Below are 18,962 nucleotides of genomic sequence, written 5' to 3'. Positions count from 1 at the left end.
AGTCTCAGAGGCCATAGTCCATAGACACTGTAAAATTTTTTCAGGCATTCATTCATTTCGGGGATTCCTCGGGATCCAGCAGGACCGCGGCCGAGCCTCGCCGGTGGGAGCGGCCGCGGGGGCGGGGGGGGGGGCGGGGCGGCTGCGCTCGCTCGGCTCCCGCCGGGTTCTCTGTTTTCGGTCCGGGGGGTGGAGGCGCAGGCCCCCGCCGGCTCTGGGCGCCCGCCTCGGCCCGCCGTAGGCTTAACCCAAGCGGCAGCCCAGTGTGACTGACGTCTTTTCATCCAAGCGCCGGGGCCGGGGCCGGGGCCGGGGCCGGGGCTCGGGACGTCTCTGCTACAGACCTACAGAGCGCTCAGCTATCCCGGTGCCCCGGGCCGCGGGCTGCCCCGCCCCTCGGCGCCCACGACCCGGCCACCGCCACCGCCAGGGACCCGGCAGCAGCGCCCGGCAGCCGAGCCGAGCCGAGCGGAGGGAGCGGACCGTCCCGACCGAGGGGAGGGGCGGGGAGGGGAGGGGGGAAGGGGCGGGGCCTCGGGGCGGCCGACGGCGCTCGTCCGCGGGGGCGGGGCCGGCGCGCGCGGGAAGCGGCGGCGGAGAGGCCGGCGGCTCCGCCTGCCCGAGCCGCGCGTCATGGCCGTCTCGGTGCCCGGCTACTCGCCCGGTTTCAGGAAGCCTCCCGCTACGCTGCGGCTCCGACGGAAGAGGGCCCGCAGCCACGGCTCCGCCGCCGCGCCCGGGGAGCAGCCCGAGCCTGCGCCCCGCCGCGCCGCTCTGGCGGCCGGGCTGCTCCTGCGCCCCTTCCCGGCGGCGGGCGGTGGCGGCGGTGGCGGCGGTGGCGGCGGTGGCGGTGGCGGCGGCGGCCCGGCAGCGGCCCGCAGGAACCCCTTCGCCCGCCTGGACAACCGGCCGCCGGCCTCCGCGGAGCCCCCCGACGGGCCGCCCGGCGGTCGGCAGGAGGCGCAGGCCGCGGTGAGTGTCTCGGGCCGGGCGGGGGCGGGGGGCGCGGACGCGGCCCTGAGCGTTGGGCGGGGCTGCCCCGAGGCTGCGCTCCGCGTGGCAGGCGCCCGGCGGTCGGGCCCGGGGCCGCTCGGAGCCCCTGGGGGTCGGGGGTCGGGGGTCAGGGGTCCGGGGGAGGGCGGCTCGTCCGCGGAGGCCGCTGTTCGGTGGCGAGACCGGAGACCCTCCTGCCTGCACGACCCCCGCCCTCACGCGCTCGGAAATACTCCGGGTGGAGGAGTGTCGGGGATCCCTGGGTCCGAAATCCCTGGCAGTTCTTACCCCAGGGCCTTGTGGGTCACTGGGCTTGAGATCTCCGCCCCCGCCGTCGGACGCACGGATCACCCCCCCCCGCCCCCGCCCCCGCCCCCCATTTTAATGGTCAAGCCAGACGCGAAACTGACGTGAAGCCCCGATCTGGTGATTTGCATGTGAGTTTCCTGCCCTGGGCATTTATTGAGGCCCTTGGATGCCAGGTGAGGCGCTGGCGGTGGTTAACGCAAACTCCAGCATCGTTTAGGATTAAAAAGGACCATCGTTTTCCCCTCAGTTTGTAGATTCTAATCAAGAAAATGATTCGCTGTGGGAGGAGAAGTTTCCTGAAAGAACAGACGTTACTGAATTACTGCAGGTAATAGCTTTTAATGTAGTCTTAAAATCTAAACTTACACCTCAGAAACATTTTTTTTGTTACGTCGTTGCTCGAGAGCGTGGAGGCAGTGACCCTCTCTGCCGGGGTTGAAAAGATGGCACCGGCCCGGCGGAAGCATGAGGTTCCTGACGGCACCAACGCTAAAGTTACTGTAGATACAGGTTTTCCTTCCTCCAACTGTTTGACACTCTCTCTCCGTGGGCGGTGACTCCAGCTCCTCTCTCCACACCCAACTGCTTTTTGAACTTCCTCTTTAACTGAATCTTCAGACAAAATCCCCAAATTACCTCCACAGGTTGTGGCATATCCCTGAACCTTGCAGACACGGCCACAACAGCCGTCCTCTTGGTACCATCCCCCAGGTATTCCTGTTGCGCGGCTTGTCCTTAACGGGAACAGGCCCGAAGAGCTAAGACCTGTCATACAAATGGACGGCCTTCACAGGGTCTGTTACAGATAGTTCCCCCGCACCTGTTACTTGGTGTGTGTGATGTCACCTCAAAGAATCATTGTAAATAAAGTGGAGAAAACGGCCTTGAAAGGACAGCAAAACAGTTTGGAAGGAAATTTTGAAATCAGGAAACGTCTTTTTACATATGGCCTCATAAGAGCCCTAAGTTACCTGCAGGAACTGCTTAGCCCTGGTTCCGGAGCTTGCAAGGCTTAATGGTGCTCTTTAAAATACTTGCAGGGGACCCTGGGTGGCCCAGTCGGTTTAGCGTTCAACTCCTGATTTTGGCTCAGGACATGCGTGAGCAGCGTCACAAGACAGAACCTCAAATCAGGCTCCACGCTCAGCAGGGAGTCAGCTTGAAGTTCTCTCCCTCTGCTCCTGCCTCCCCCCAATAAATAAATAAATAAATAAATCATTTTTAAAAAATAATGAATTACTTGGAAGGTTTTTGCTTTGACAGCAAGATCAGTAGATTTTTTTTTTTTAAATTATGATTGTGGAAATAGTACATGCCTCTTGTAACTAAACTATATATATATAAACTAAAAGGGGGATACCTGGGTGGTACAACGGTTTAGCGCCTGCCTTTGGCCCTGGGCACAATCCTGGAGACCCGGGATCGAATCCCACATCGGGCTCCCGGTGCATGGAGCTTGCTTCTCCCTCTGCCTGTGTCTCTGCCTCTCTCTCTCTCTCTCTGTGTGTGACTATCATAAATAAATTTTTAATAAAAATTAAAAAAAAAAAACTAAAAGGTAAAAATGTGGCCTTCCACCACCACCACCTGTAACAACAGTAAATTCCCACTTCCAGAGAAAACCACTGTCAACAGTTTAACTTTCTAGGGTGTTTCACAGTGTGTAGTGTATTTTCAGTGTTACTTATTATGCAGTTATAAGATTCTGACAATTCCGTGATCATGCAGGTTGATAAAATCTGTAGATTAAAAGGGAAGTTCTTTGGTACTCTACTAATTTTTGTGTCCTTTGTTTTCTAAAAGACTCCACAAGTATCATTCTCCGAATCTGATACTCCATCCTCAGAAAGTACTGAGTTACCTGTGGACTGGAGTATTAAAACTCGACTCCTTTTCACCTCTTCTCAACCCTTTACCTGGGCAGATCACTTGAAAGCACAAGAAGAGGCCCAAGGTGTCATCCAGCATTGTAGGGCAACAGAAGTTACTTTGCCTCAAAGTATACAGGTAATTCTGAAGGGAAGTAGGTGTGTTTTAAAGTAACAAATTAATTGTAAAACGTACTTCTCTGCAAAATGTCACAAATATTTCCTTCTTCTAAAAAGTTTTTCTTCTAAAGTTTAAAGACACTGAGATTTGGGGAATTTTGTATTTCTTGCACTTTCATGCAGTTTTCTCTATCAGATTCAGTAACTGCCCATTAAATTTAAAGACCTGTCCTGAGGACTAATGTTAGAGGCAGAAATTGTTTTTGAACAAAACCATTCTTCTCTAAAGCCTTCTGAGAAAAAAATATAAGGGAGAAAAATGAAAAGCAATTGAATAGAATTGCAAACGTAGATTGGTTATTTTCCTAGTTTTCTGATATAATGCATATTCTTTTTTTCATACACACTAATTCTTGCTACCTGTTTGATAGTCTATTGTAAATACTGTAATAGAGTTAATGAGTTCTAGAATGGTTTTGGAGGAATGTAATTGCATTGCTGTCAAGCAACTCATCAACTCAAATTAGGTTAAAAGTGATTACCTAAAAAAGGCCTTGGGGGATCCCTCTGCGGCCCAGCGGTTTAGAGCCTGACATTGGCTCAGGGTGTGATCCTGGATTCCCTGGATCGAGTCCAGCATCGGGCTCCCTGCATGAAGCCTGCTTCTCCCTCTGCCTGTGTCTCTGCCTCTCATGAATAAATAAATAAAATTTAAAAAAAGAAGGCCCTGATACATCTTTTTTAATAAATCAGGTTGATTTATGATTCTCATTACTCATTTTTACTGGTTCCTGTTGAGCAGTTGTGAGGGGAGAGGAGTTGAACATAGTATTACCTACATGCAGTAAACATCTCCATCTATAGCCCTACCCTTATGATAACTAAAATAGTCACTGTTCTCAGGAAAGAACAGGAGAGATGAGAGAATATTCCCATCTGTATTTTAAGTCCTCCTTTTGATATGCTTTAAGATACAATAAAAGCTGGCAAGAATAAACTATATTTTAGCTGGTGTAACAGTTATGAATACTTTTCTATAGGAAACAGTAAAGGTTCTTAGAATAAGTGGCATATTCAGTGCTTTTTGATGAAATTTTATACTTCTAATGTGGCAAAAACTTCCAATATCATCTCTGGATTTTAGGATCCCAGACTCTCCACTCAGCTCCGTTGTGCCTTTCAGCAGAGCCTAATCTATTGGTTGCACCCTGCCTTTCCCTGGCTACCACTGTTCCCTCGCATTGGAGCTGATAGAAAAATGGCTGGAAAGATAAGCCCTTGGTCAAATGATGAAACCTTGCAACACATTTTAATGAGTGACTGGTAAGATTATTAAAAATTTGTACATCCAGTATTATTATGTACAATGTGGAAGTGTGTACTGGTAAAAGGTTCTCTGTGTTCCTCTGAATTATTTTTTCTAAGCTGTTAATAATCGATATTTAAATTGTTTACTTTTTTTTGACTCTTATTCACTCTTTATGCAACTGTGGAATTATGTATAAGTGTTACATAAATATATACATTCTTTTATGTTATTTCATCTCAGTGGCTGCTTCCTTTCTCATCAGAAGCTGCTCAGAGAAAAGTCAGCAACCAGTTATCAATTAAGATTTGTTTGGTTTCTTTTTAATTTTTTTTTAAAGGTTTCATTTATTTATTCATGAGAGACAGACAGAGAGGCGCAGAGACCTAGGCAGAGGGAGAAGCAGGCCCCATTCAGGGAGCCCAATGTGGGACTTGATCCTGGGTCTCCAGGATCACACCCTGGGCTGAAGGCAGCACTAAACCGCTGAGCCACCGGGGCTGCCCCAATTAAGATTTGTTTAAAGAAAACATGATTAGTGTTTAAGCGGTAAACACTGTGGGTCCCATGACCAATTTTAGTCCTTTAAGAGCCAAGTTATGTATATAGTAGAAAAAGTTCAAACCATTATCTATAATATTTGTGTTGTGTTTTTATTCAAATGAGTATCAAACTGAATCATAAAAAAACTAAATTTTAGTTGTCAAGCTAAATGTGTAGTAATGCCTAAAGAAAATCTTGCTACTTCATAGGTCTGTGAGCTTCACTTCTCTCTATAATCTACTGAAGACAAAGCTTTGCCCATATTTCTACGTTTGTACCTATCAGTTTACGATCTTGTTCCGAGCAGCAGGATTAGCAGGAAATGATGTAATCACAGCTCTCATCTCTCCTACAACTAGAGGCATAAGAGAAGCTATGAAAAATGAAGGTAAAACCATAGGTTTAAAATGAGTTATTTTTTATTTATCCCGTTATTTCATCAACGGGAGCATAGTTGATTATTGTGATGTCAACATGCTGGTGTAGTTAAAAGGAATTAAGTGGTTTCATCATTGAGCTGTTTTGCTAATTCAATGAATATTTGAGTGTCTACTATGTGCCAGGTGCTCTGGTGCTGAGACCATAGAGAGAGACCAAATACACATATCCTTGAACCCCACAGAACTTGTAGTTGATCTGGTGGTAAGGAGGATCCATTCCATTCATCCAGTCAGTGAGCATTTATTGGCACCTTTGTTCAATACCAGTGTTCTAGTCCCTAGAAATACAGCAGTGACAGAAGTAGACAAAATCCCTACTGTTGTAGAGCTTATGTAATTTGTCAAAGGAGAATGTTATATTGTTAACAAAAGAAATATAAAAATTTGGAACAGTGTATGTAGTTGATGCAATTTTTTCATTTTCCTTAAAAAAATCTGGAAGAGTATTACAAAATTAATACGGCTACCCCATAGGGGCCAATGGTCATGAGACAGAATTCTGCTTTGTTCTTTTATGTGCTTTTATGATTGTTTGAGTAATTTCTTTTGTAATAAAAAACTGATTTAAGCATTAAAAAAAAAAAGTATAGTAAACACTTTCCTTAGAAGCTAAAGTTTGAATTGTCTTTTTACCAATTGAATTGCCTTTTACCAGTTTTACCTATATTTTTTAAGAAATGCCTTCTTTATTTCTGATTTTATTTTTTCCCAGCAGTGATTTAAGCTGTCCCTTAATGCACAGCTTTCTTTAAGTTTAATGGTGTTCCCTTCTTTGATCTGATAAACATTGAGCTGGAAAGTTCCCATCTGAATGTACTTGTCTAGAAATTCCTACCCTCTTTTAATTAACATAATTTTCAAACTGGGCCAACCATTGATGATCACAAATCTATTTAATCAGCACTACAGGAAAGAGTACCACATGTAGTGGGGGAGTATTTATTGTTTCCTGAAACTTTTGTTTGAAAGAGGAGGAGGGGTGTGTGTGTGTGTGTGTGTGTGTGTGTGTGTGTGTGTGGTGGGCTACTGTCAAGAAAGCTTGAAAGCTGTTGCCTTAATAGATCCAAGTGCAAAAGCTCAAATCTTCAGATTTCATACTCTGTAAAAGTAGGACACACTTGTTCTTTTAGAGTATATTAAAGGAAACTCAGTTATATTTTTCTTTTCTCACGTAGGTATTGAATTTTCTCTGCCGCTAATAAAAGAAAATGGCCATGAGAAGAAAAAGGCATCTGGAACAAGCCTGGGACATGGGGAGTATGTGATTAAAACCACCTTTTACGTCACCTAGGGACTTACGGTCTCAGTGAAGTAGTTTTGTAGAGGAAACCGTTTGATGAAATGGAAACTCTAACTATAACAATTTTCTAGGGAACAAGTAATCAGTGATGAGGATGAAGATGAGAGCTTTTCCTGGCTGGAAGAGATGGGTGTGCAAGATAAAATTAAAAAACCAGACATACTCTCTATCAAGCTGTATCCTTTCCGTTGTGCTAACTAGAATTGATTTTCATTGAATTTAGTGAGCTGTGTAATATTGACAGTTTTATTTGACTGTAATCTTAAATTGTCTTAAGATCATATTTAAACTAATTCTCCATCATGACATTAAAAAAACAGACTAAGTACCAGTAAACCATGAACAATTACTGCTAAAGTTTTTTTTTTGAGTGGAAACATTCCATATAGAGTATGTTTTCAACTAGAGAAGAAATTCGGTTTTTTTAGGAGTCAACTTCTAGCAAATTCAGTGGTCAAAGAGAAATCATTTTGATTTAAGCGGATGTGTTATAATTGCAGCAGAGTGGGGTAGAAAGAGCATTTCCAGTTCACAATGGGAAAAAAGAGTCCCAGGTGATTCAGAATCAAGATGATGGCTTTTCTCATTAGCATGGGATTTAAATTTGCAAGTTCCTTGATTGTCATCTTCAGACGAAAAGAGAAACACGAAGTGCAAATGGATCACAGACCTGAGTCTGTTGTGTTGGTGAAGGGAATGAATACCCTTACATTGCTGAATTTCTTGATCAACTCTAAGAGTTTAATTGCTAGTTCAGGTCCGCAGGCAGGACTTCCACCAACCCTCTTATCACCTGTAGCTTTCCGAGGTGCCACAATGCAAATGCTTAAGGTAATGAAAAGGAAAAAAGAAAAAATTCTACCCTAATCCTCATAAATGAGCTTTTTAAGAAGAAATCAAGAACAAATTCTTGATTTGTTTTTAATAACTCCTACCATTTTACATGGTGCATATTTTGTTTTTGCTTTCCTCCCAATAAAAAAAATGTTGATATAAAGGTATATCAAATTATATGAGAACATTCATTATATGAAATGTTTTATTTGAATTATATAAAAGTAATTTTTTCTAACTGAATAAATCTGATTGGCAACAAAAGCATTTTGGTGTTAGTCTTTTTTGCCATGTGGAAAAGCTGCTTTAATCTCATTTTGTCATTAAGCAATGAAAGAAGCTAGCTAAGATTAGAGATCTCAGCACCTAAATCCTGGATAGCTGAAAAGAATAGCTGTATATCCGTATTGTTGAAAAAAACTTACAGATGTAAATACAAATACATTGTGAATGTTACTAACAAAAGAATTTTAAGATTTTATTCATAAGAGACACAGAGGCAGAGACACAGGCAGAGGGAGAAGCAGTTTCCTCACAGGGAGCCTGACGTGGGACTCGATCCCCAAACTGGGATCATACCCTGAGCCAAAGGCAGGCGCTCAACCACTGAGCCACCCAGGCATTCCGAATTTGTATTTTTTTAAAAAATAGAATTTATTTTTATATTTATTTTCCCAGTATTCTGCATTGAAAATGTATTACTGAATTGGGAAGGGAGGTGGGCAAAGGGTTAAAGGATATTGGGAAGTATGTGCTTCCAGTTATGGAATAGAGTAAGTCATGGGATGGAAGGCCCAGCGCAGGGAATATAGTCCGTGGTACTATAACAATATGGTGACAGATGGTAGCTACATTTGTGAGCAGAGCATAATGTTTAGAGTTGTAGAATCGCTGTCCTATACCTGAAACTAATGTAACTGTAATGTGTGTCAACTATACTTCCATTAAAAAAATCTTAATAGGGAAGCCTGGGTGGCTTAGTTGTCAAGCATCTGACTCTTGACCTCAGCTCAGGTCTTGATCCAGAATCGGGAGTTCAGGCCCCAGAAAAGCTTTGTTTTGTTTATTAAAGGTTTTATTTATTTATGAAAGACCCAGAAAAACGCGGGGACAAGGGCAAAGGGAGAAGCAGGCTCCACGCAGGGAGCCCGACATGGGACTCAATCCCGGGACTCCAGGATCACACCCTGGATCAAAGGCAGATGCTCAACCGCTGAGCCACCCAGGTGTACCTGTTTTTTGTTTGTTTTCCTAAGTAAAAAAGCATACTACTAAATTAGGATACTATATGAAAAATTATATTCTCTAGAATATGCTTAAACTGAGTCATAACTTGGAGATGTGCTACAGATGGAGAATTAACATTTTTACTCATATAGCATTCTTTTGATGTCTTACGAACTACCTTATGCTATTCTCACAAGTATAGTTCCTGCCACCATACAGTGCTATTATAGTACCACTGGCTACAGTCCCTCTATGTTGTACCTTTTAATCCATAAAAGTAAAGAGGAAAACCCTAATGAAGTTACTGAACAAGTCTTTAGGGACAAAAGCTTGAGAGACGGTGACAGTAATTTTTTCTTTAAATTTTCTTGAAGGCAAGAAGTGTAAATGTGAAGACACAAGCTGTTTCTGGATACAAAGATCAATTTAGTTTGGAGATTACGGGTCCTATCATGCCTCATTCTCTACATTCAGTAACCATGCTACTCAGATCTTCACAGAATGGGTCATTTTCTGCTGGACTATATACACATGAGCCAACTGCTGTATTTAATATCTGCCTGCCAGTGAATAAAGTATTGGATAAGGTAAGTAGACAGCTTTTAGCGTAGCTCACTGTAGCTAGTTTCCTCGGGTGGAAGAAAGAAGTGATTTATAGAGAGTCAAACTTATGTCTGACTTACCATTAAACTGTACTATTTGGGATCCCTGGGTGGCTTAGCGGTTTAGTGCCTGCCTTCAGCCCAGGGCGTGATCCTGGAGTCCTAGGATCAGGTTCCGCATCAGGCTCCCTGCATGGAGCCTGCTTCTGTCTCTGCCTCTCTGTCTCTCATGAATAAATAAAATCTTTTAAAAAATAAATAAAAAATGAACTGTACTACTTAACTGCCAATCCTAAAATGAAGGGGTAAGATTTGGTTTTTTTGAGATAAATTTTTATGAATTTAGATTGTACTCCACAACGACTATAGAATTTCCCAAACAAAAAGGCAAGTTATTTATATGGCCATCTCAGATCCAGAATAGTACCGGATTCCTTTATTATAAACTATGGGTATTTAATCAGTATTTGCCTTTAATTTTGGATATAGTTAGGTTTCTATTTTTTATTTACAGGTTATAATTAAAACCTTTAAAATTGCCTCATGCTTTTATCATCTGCCAGACTTCTAAAAATAACCGAAATTATTTGTGAATGCTATTATATGTGAAAACTTTTAGGGTCAACTTCTATTGATAATGAACTGCCTTTGCCTTATGAATGTGATTAAGGCAGGTGTTTGTCAAAGTTCCCATGGTAATTATTAAAATTTGACTCCACTGGTAGAGCATGCGACTTGATCTCAGAGTTCAATTCCCACATTGGGTGTAAAGATTACCAAAAAAAACGTCAGTGTTCAGAGACTGATACACTTTTTAACTAACTTGAATACAAATTTCCACAGGAAACTGTTCTTGAGGAGCTTGCTAACTGTGGATTGCACCCTAAGACCCTGGATCAACTTAGTCAAACGCCAATACTGGGAAAATCATCTTTAAGACATGTGGAAATGAATGACTACGTTTATAATTGGAGATCCTGAACACCAAAGTAAGCCTAAAAGGAATCTTTGAGGAAAAAGCCTTCTAGCAAGGAAATTCAAGATTCTTATACCTTTGGCTCTAAAGTTCATTTTGGAAGTTAAATGAATCTAACTTTAACATATTCAACTGTTGATAAACATTAACCTTTTTCGTTAATTTTTACGTGTTAAGCAGTAGGATCAAGGTTTTAAATCAACATTTACTATTCTGATTAGATATGAAGATAACTCCCAACTTTTTAAAAACATAAGTAACTTGAGACTTCCAGACCTTTACAACCTAATTATAAAACAAGTAGAAAACTGAACGTCATGAATGTCAGTTTCTCCTTGCAAATGGGAAATTGAAACTAAATTACGATCAATTATCTCCTGGTATTGTGACTGATGGCATCAGGGCAAAATTATATTTGACAATTCACCTATCCTACTACGGAGGTTCTAGCTTTATAAAGATACAAATGTAGACAGGATCTGCTGAGCTGATTGTTACCGTGTCTACCATAGTTGCTGCTTTCCTTCTGATTTATGATTCCTTTATTCTCAAATATATTAAATTTGGTTTTTTGATGCATGTTAATTCAGATAAGGGTATTTTGTATTCCACATAGAATAGGTTAATAATTGTATGCTCAGCTATCCTGGTAAAGTAGTATTTAATGTCCCTGGGTGTGTGTGTGTGTGTGTGTGTGTGTGTGTGAGTGTGAGATAGATTCAAATTTTCTTAAAAATAAAAGTGCTTAGAAACCAAAAGTATCGGGTAAAGAAATGACAGTAATGAAGAAGTATGTGTTCACTTTATGATCCAGAAAATAAAACACCACATTTATTCCAGAGAAGTTTATATTTGGGCCTTAAGCTTTTGAAAATAAAGTTTAGAGACATAGCATTATGAATACCACTGTAATACACATGAAATATTCTATCAGACCCTAAAAATTAACATAAACTTAAACTTTCTCATAGTCAACAAAATAGTGGCTGGGTGCCGATTTTATTAGATAAGTTGGTTACAGCATTTTAATTATCATTTAACGTCTATCTAGGTGTAGCTGAAATTCAAAATGCACATCAAAGTAAAACTATATCACAACTCAATGCCATACTAAATGTACTTGGCCTCTGCAGTAGAATTCTAATCAGACTTCATTTTGACTCCCTTCTCATGGCCCAAGTGGCTTTAATGGGAACGCAGGACTTAGTGCAGATCATCACACAACATACCACTCTTTTTTTTTTTTTTTTTTTTTAGAACCTCTACAAAATTTTAAGGGGGAGATGGTGGCATTAGCCCTGTGGAACAGATCTTGCTTGATTACCTCAATAACACTGGCCCAGTATCTGTCCAGCAGAACCCATTGTGAACTAGTACAAGGTGCACAGCCCTTCACTGATTACAGGCAAGTGTTACAGCAGCCTAGCCATAAGGAAGGGAGGTTACATCATAGTACAAAATACAGTATAAAAGCGTTATTTAACATTCCACACTGAAGATTACGGATGCCTTCAAACAATCGTTTGGATGTTAGCCACTTAAACAAATACATCACTAAGGTAAACAATATAAACATACCAAAACCCTGTATGGTTAAATACAATTTCCATGGTACAAAAATCAAAGCCTGGAGATGTTTGTACAGATTGCTTTTTACACAATGTCTTAAATTGCCAAATATTTACAACATTAAAGAGGAAATACATTTTGATGCAGAGTAAAATTATCTGAAATGATTAATATAAAACCTCAATCTATCTACGTGAGGCACTCCTGAAGCAAGTGGCATTAGCCATGAGGTCCTTTGGTACAAGGCCCATTGCTTGAAGAACCACAGTAGCTGCTGTGGCTTTAGCATGCTTCTTATTAGGGCTGGCAAAGCTGGGCTGGTAAGCGCTTCCATTTATCAATACCTATTCAAGAAAAACATACAATTGGGCTGGTAAGGGCTTCCATTTCTCAATACCTATTCAAGAAAAACATACAATAAGAACAGCATCAAACTTTAATATCTATTAGCTTTGTATTTTTCACTAAATGCTAGAAAAATAACTTACAGAAATATAAAACCCACACTACGTAAGTCAAATTAATCTCAACCCAGGAGAAGCAAATCATTTGGGAAAAGGGACTGCAAATTAAGAGCAGGTCTCCAAATGGGCGGGAAGGAGAAAACCCTGATAAAACTAATTTCCCAAGTTCACTGGAAAATGTCAACAAATTGTTTACCAGATTTTGCCCACCTCTTTCCCTCCAGCATTTTTTAAAACTAGGACATTAACAGGTCATATTAAAGTATGCTTAAATATTTAAAAACCCAAAAACCCTACCATTTCTACCCAAACATATATATTCACTCCCAACCCACAACGTATCAATCCTGTGACCATACAATGCTTACCCCTCACCCTCTAAGTCCTCAAATTAATAGGGGTATAGAATTAATGCAGAAATTCATATTTACCCTAAAGAGAAAATGTTTGCGATGATCTGGGCCACTATCATGGACCAAGAGAAATTCTGGTGGTTGCCACCTTCTCTTATTACAGATTTCCATCAAAGCAGACACAGGATGTTTGCCTACAAAGAAAAAAATAACCAGTTGATTATTTCCACAGTGGCAACAAAATACGAATTCAAGTGGGGGATAGGACAAGAAGAAATTCAAATGTACTCTCACCTGACAGATCTTTCATTGCAGCAGAGAAGTTCCCGGACCTCTTTTGTGCTCTTTCTCCTACTGCAACAAGACCTTTAAAATAAAAAGGCAGTGTTCACTGAATAAACTCCAAAGCATCATTTTAAATTATTATATACAATGATTCCCTCTGTAGGACCCTAAATCTCAACCTATGCCTTCCAATAAAATACTCAACCCCCACTACCTTTGATTTTTATATAGTTTACCTTGTTTTGCTGTTTCAATGTATATAAGTCTATACTTTATGTTCATATAACTTGGTAATAGAAATTGCTTAAGAACAAATATTCACAGAACACAAAAACCTAGTAGCATATGAATACACCTATTAAGTGCCAAAGATAACACCTTTAGGATTGTTTCTTTTTAATAAGTTTAAAATACAGTGGCTATTTATTTCAAATGCTTTCTAAAGGCTTCCCATTCCTTAAAGCACCCTGCTGTTAATTAAGTTCCCCAAAAGGTGAGGATTTTAGGCCACACACCCTCCAAACAAAGAAGTGTCACTATAAACGGGTCCGTATTTTCCCCAGCAAACAGCCCCTGACTTATCAAATGAAGATGTTCATAGAAGACAATCTCACTGCATAACCTCCCTTTCCAATGGGATTTCACTGTCTCATTAGCCAAAGTCCATGCTTTCCTGCTTCCATTTCTCCTAGGGGGAATTCTTCAATCAGCTCTTCACTAAATCTGCTAGTACTCTTCTCCAAACCCAACACCTATTACACAATTCCAACGAGGATGTTCCTGGAATTATGTAATGCATTCACAGATGTTTTCTTATAAACAAATCACCTTGTATGACTCAAAAAAATCTATTCAACTTGTATAAGTAATACAATGTCAAATATGACATAATCCGTACAATGTCCTTTTCTAATTCAGTTTGAATTAATGCTACAGCAGCACAGAACGATTCTCATGCTATTTCCAACCTACTTGAGAATCCTTACAATAAATCCCTCTAATTTATTTTTTTTTTTTTTTTTTTTTTAATTTATTTATGATAGTCACAGAGAGAGAGAGAGAGGCAGAGACACAGGCAGAGGGAGAAGCAGGCTCCATGCACCGGGAGCCCGACGTGGGACTCGATCCCAGGTCTCCAGGATCACGCCCTGGGCCAAAGGCAGGCGCTAAACCGATGCGCCACCCAGGGATCCCAAATCCCTCTAATTTAAAAAAAAAGAGGTATCACAGTATTCTATGTGGATGACAATGTAGAAATTTTGATGCAAAATGCTTGCTTTATGACACACACAATTTGGTCCAAGCTAGTTGGTTTCCAAATTCACTGACACAGAATAATTTAACTGCATTAACTTCAACTTATCTTTCTGATTGAAAAGATAAGGAAAATTCTAGGTTTAAGCTTTCTAGTCTTTAAAAATCAGGCTTATACAATCTATTGAAATCACACTGAGATGACAGCCCCATTTAATTCTACATAAGACATTATTCCAAGGGAAGAAATTATTTAAGAGGTACCAACTGGCTGTTATCAATGAGCACTAAGTGTCTGTGTGTGTGCATATATACATATATATACATGTTTGTTTGCTTTTTTTTTTTTTTACACAAGTGGAGGGAGGGCCCAGAGAGACAGAATCCCAAGAGATTCTCTTTCCCGTACACCCCACACACAGAGGCCAATGTAGGGCTCGACCTCACGACTCTGAGATCATGACCTGAGCCAAAATCAAGAGTTGGACACTTAACTGAGCTATCCAGACACCCCGCTAAGTATATTTTTAATACTTAGCAACTGCATGGGGGCAATGCAGAAGGATTTCCAGGAGTGGCAAAGTACTAGTAAGATAAAAGTTCCAAGGTGCCCTGAGCACAAGACAATATGACAAGCTGACACTGCTGTCAGCAACTGGCCTATTCTCCAGCCCCAACCCAAGAAAATTCAATGACAGAGCTTAAAAAGAGGGAGATACCAAAACTGTTTATAGGAGAAGACAAAACAACACTCTAATAGGAAATAAGGAGAATACGTGGTATAAAATAAGAAGGAAAAAAAATACAGCCTAGAAATGACAAGTATGTTACCTGTCACAAGAAAACAAAACGGGGATACCATTTACCAAAACTGTAATCTAACTGAAATTTCAATCCCACTGATATATGCACATTTCCATAATATTTAGCAACTAACGTAAGACCACCTTTTAGCTCAAATTAGTGACTCCCATCTGTATCTATACAAGCTGCCACAAATGGATGAGCGCCTTTTGTTTCTTAATAGCTGTAGATATGCTCCAGTTAAGCATCATGGACATCAAAATGTAGAAAGGTTACTTTGGGGGAAAATATTTTTTTTCAAGGGGCACTTGGGTGGCTCTGATGGTATAGCGTGTGACTCATGATCTTAGGGTCATGAGATCAAGCCCACATTGGGCAGAGCTTGCTTTAAAAAAAACTACGAAGGTAATGAAACCCTAAATATTAAGGAGAGATAATCAACATTCCCAAAACAATGGGTTACCTTTTCGGTCTGTCTTAAAATCAACCAGGATAGGTTCCTTATTTCCTTCTTTGTTTTTTCCTAATCCTTCTCCTTCTCTCCAGCCCATTTTTCTCATCAAAACGGCTCCCATTCCTCCAGTTACCGGGGCTGCTCTTAAGAACTGATCCTATCCAAAGAAAGAAAGGTAAAATGTCCCCATTTCACAGTTAGAATTTGACTACAAACTTGATGTAACTTAAAAAAAAAAAGTCTTATTTTACTTCTAGATCTGATATAGCAATTAAATTTCTATACTTATATACATACTGTAGTGTGGATGCTCTAATTATTTTCACCATTAACATAATAGTATTTTGAAAGTCAAATAAGGCAAATAAATGGCAGTTTAAAACAGTGGCCCTCATGCCCCCCTCCAAAAAAAAAAAAAAAAATTAGAACACTCCTGTTTTCGTCCACTATTTAGGTTCACTGGTATCTCTTCTTAGCTTGCAAAATAAAAAGAAGGCAATGTTAAAACAGTCAATAATATTAATTGTCCCAGGTGTACCTAGTTAATGAATAAAGCCCAGAAATCATTTAGAAATAGTTTGGACACTGAAGAAGCATACTGTTAACAACCCAAGTTTTCTTCCCCATTCTACCATAAAGCAAGTAAAAATATTTTACTTAGAAAATCCCTATGAAGCAAAGAAGATAACTCTTTAAAGTATATTTACACAGTAAGAAATGGACAGTCATATAAAATACCCTGTCATTATACCAAACTGAATCTGAATTCTTTTAAAACCTAGCGTGACGTTAAAAGACTTGTAAAAAACTCCTTAAGCGTTTACATACCTAGGCCTCGGTGGCAGCAGTGTTGTGAATAGTAGGGCTGGCACTGACCGGGGCAAGAAGACAGCTACAAGGATTTGGCCCTGAAACAAGTTTCCATACAGAGGGGTGAAAGTTCACAGGTTATTCTGTGAACAGTCATCTCTCTTGTATCCAACCCACTGAACCATAATTTCCATCAAAGCAGCAAACCACTTAATGTCATAAGATGCACAACTATATACATTAGCATGGTCAACAGTCATATTCACACATTTTAAGAAATAAATAGCTGATGCCTCTATTTTAAAGGACATCCATGTACACAAAACAAATGAATTCTACTGTTGATCTCTATGGCTTTTTTAAAAATTTGTAAATCTCCAAATCCTGCTTTAGTTTCCCTTGTTATTAAGTTTTAGATTTATGTTCTCTAGCAAATATATAGCAAAAGTCATTAACTTATCAAAAGAGGGAGTCAAAACTTTTGGTAACTCTGGAAAGAGTAAGCATTAATCATTTCCTGTATTGATAAGTTAATACAAAATTTTTAAATCTTGTTTTTACACACAGTAGTAAAACTTTATCATCTTATTTTTTTTCCCCAGCTTTGTAAATTATATGCTGGGGAGAAAGCATGCCAATGATGTGTGACTAGACATTAAGTTCAACAAGGTGCTCTGATGGAAGGAGGCAGCTGTGGAGGTAAAAACATACCCCTGGTTCAGTTCCTTATTTGGTGCAGGCCATGCAGTGTTGATGTATAAAGAGAAAAGTTAGCTGATGCTTGGGTATCAACTGCCTTGTTGCTACACACCTAGAATGACTTTTACTTACTTCCAGGTTCATCCGCCCCTCTTTTCCAGGCAACACTCCTAAAAAAAAGGGCAACTGTGCAAAGTATAATGCAAATCCCCAAATAACCCAGGCTTCCAACTCGGTTTCCAATCTCTACTATGTTCATGTTTCTTTACCCCAGTGTGTATACAGTTCACCAAAAAGCTGCTTAATCTAATGAACCTATAATAGTAAACAATACCCTTCGGGTCATGTCCAAATCATTTAATTCCAGAAAATAAAGGTTTTTTTAAATCAATTATCACTTAAAAATGTTTTACTGACAAATAATAATAATGGAAAAATTCTCACTCTTTTTCATCTAAGAATTTACTGCAACAGACTAAAAGAATATGGAGAATGCTGGCATTCCATGTGGTTTTTAATGTAAAAGAGTGTAGCGAGGCAAGAAAAGCTGTATGATCACTGAAAGTTTTCTGAACACAACACTTTGTGATATTTGACAGTGAAGATAAATGTTAATTTTTCAGTTATCTAAAGACCTTCCACATTATAAATAAAATGTTCCTTCCTTCCTTGACATCAGTAGCAAATGTTCTTCTGTAAACATTTAACTGGGAGTTTTCCTGAAAACATAGCTTTCTTACTAGTATTTAAAAATGTCTCTGATGAATATATCTCATAATTTATCAAAATGGGTTACATTTACATTTAACATGATGTGAATTATTTAAAACTTGTCAACTGCCTACAAGACTGGAAATCAAAAAAAATTTAAGGGACAGTTTGCAAGGAACCAATTTAATCAGTAGATTCATTTCTGCAAGTTACATTAACATGATTTTTAGAACTATATTAGCATTATGTGGATAGGCAGCACTTCATTATACAAATGAAGTTCAAAATTTTGCAATGGAATCGCATTCAGAAGCTTCTACCTAGTATTGTACAAAACTACTTAATTTTTATGTGCCTAAACACTCACATAAACTTAAAGTCTAACTTCCTGAAATACTGAGCACTCAGCTTCAAGATTAAATAATATTAAAGAATTAAAACTACCCAAATAAGTGTGTACTTATAATTCGTCCAAATGAAATGAAAACCATTTTCAAATACTATACAAACCACTATATTTTAAATACTGTAATATAGTTAAGTCCAAAATGAACTCAAAATCAAAAATATTTTGCTAGATTTTCATCTTTTTCCAACACCAATCCTAGTAAATTACATAAAAGTTAATTTTTCATGAATCTGACCATATACTCACTATACACCTATTAGTACATCTCTCCCCCCCACCCAAGTGGCAGGCAAACTAAGGATATATCATGTTTTATATTAATTTGTTAATAAGAGGGCCATCAGAGATAATGCTATCAAAACTGAAATGTTATGAGATTAAAAGATGTGAAGCAACCAAAATCTCATTTTGCTGAAATTCAGTTCATTCCCTGGCAATCATAACAATTCTTCATAGGTGCCCATCACACTATTAATTACCACCCTGTGAAGCAGTAATAAGGACTTGTCTTCTCATGACACTTGGAGACTGAAATTCCAAGTAATTACTTGCCCATGATCACAAAAGCAGTCAGGAGTACAGCGGGATAAAGAAACCTTCCCAATCCTTTAGACCACGCAGCCTCCTAGTTT

At 39.9% G+C, this 18,962-nt stretch overlaps 2 protein-coding genes across 7 annotated transcripts in view; one reads left to right on the top strand and one right to left on the bottom strand.

Moving 5' to 3' along the window:
- The first annotated feature begins 594 nt into the window (after window positions 1-594).
- On the top strand, window positions 595-18,200 carry DONSON (DNA replication fork stabilization factor DONSON). 4 transcript variants are annotated; one of them, XR_013368763.1, is made up of 12 exons: window positions 595-972; window positions 1,550-1,630; window positions 3,106-3,309; window positions 4,435-4,613; window positions 5,349-5,527; window positions 6,755-6,836; window positions 6,951-7,055; window positions 7,512-7,710; window positions 9,315-9,527; window positions 10,386-10,531; window positions 17,114-17,210; window positions 17,670-18,200. XR_013368763.1 is itself a non-coding variant. In XM_077879057.1 (11 exons), exons 1-10 carry the CDS (start codon window positions 634-636, stop codon window positions 10,521-10,523), a joined length of 1,719 nt encoding a protein of 572 aa, XP_077735183.1. In that variant the 5' UTR covers window positions 595-633; the 3' UTR covers window positions 10,524-10,531; window positions 17,114-18,200. The 4 variants fall into 4 exon arrangements, 3 of the variants coding, with proteins under 3 accessions (XP_077735183.1, XP_077735184.1, XP_077735182.1); XM_077879057.1 differs by having other exon boundaries at window positions 17,114-18,200; XM_077879058.1 differs by lacking the exons at window positions 17,114-17,210; window positions 17,670-18,200 and adding an exon at window positions 13,137-14,193.
- SON (SON DNA and RNA binding protein) overlaps window positions 11,349-18,962 on the bottom strand; it is a 33,067-nt gene continuing 25,453 nt past the window's right edge. The window contains exons 9-12 of one of the 3 annotated variants that reach the window (XM_077879048.1): window positions 15,711-15,858; window positions 13,199-13,270; window positions 12,983-13,098; window positions 11,349-12,431 (exon numbers count right to left, since the gene is read on the bottom strand). In XM_077879048.1, coding sequence (XP_077735174.1) covers window positions 12,273-12,431; window positions 12,983-13,098; window positions 13,199-13,270; window positions 15,711-15,858 — 495 coding nt within the window. In that variant the 3' untranslated portion in view covers window positions 11,349-12,272. Of the gene's footprint in view, window positions 12,485-12,982; window positions 13,099-13,198; window positions 13,271-15,710; window positions 15,859-16,529; window positions 16,610-18,962 lie in introns of those variants that run through there. The other 2 variants (XM_077879049.1, XM_077879050.1) reach the window with 2 other exon arrangements.

The sequence above is a fragment of the Canis aureus genome, chromosome 30, assembly GCF_053574225.1.
Source record: "Canis aureus isolate CA01 chromosome 30, VMU_Caureus_v.1.0, whole genome shotgun sequence".
NCBI lineage: Eukaryota > Metazoa > Chordata > Mammalia > Carnivora > Canidae > Canis > Canis aureus.
This window is presented reverse-complemented; position numbering and strand designations above follow the sequence as displayed.

What these genes read in the sequence shown, in the direction of transcription:
- DONSON (XM_077879057.1), top strand. Translation starts at nt 634, where the DNA reads ATGGCCGTCTCGGTGCCCGGCTACTCGCCCGGTTTCAGGAAGCCTCCC. An exon ending in GGCAGGAGGCGCAGGCCGCG is followed by an intron (nt 973 to 1,549) that starts GTGAGTGTCTCG and finishes TTTTCCCCTCAG; the next exon opens with TTTGTAGATTCTAATCAAGA. An exon ending in TGAATAAAGTATTGGATAAG is followed by an intron (nt 9,528 to 10,385) that starts GTAAGTAGACAG and finishes AAATTTCCACAG; the next exon opens with GAAACTGTTCTTGAGGAGCT.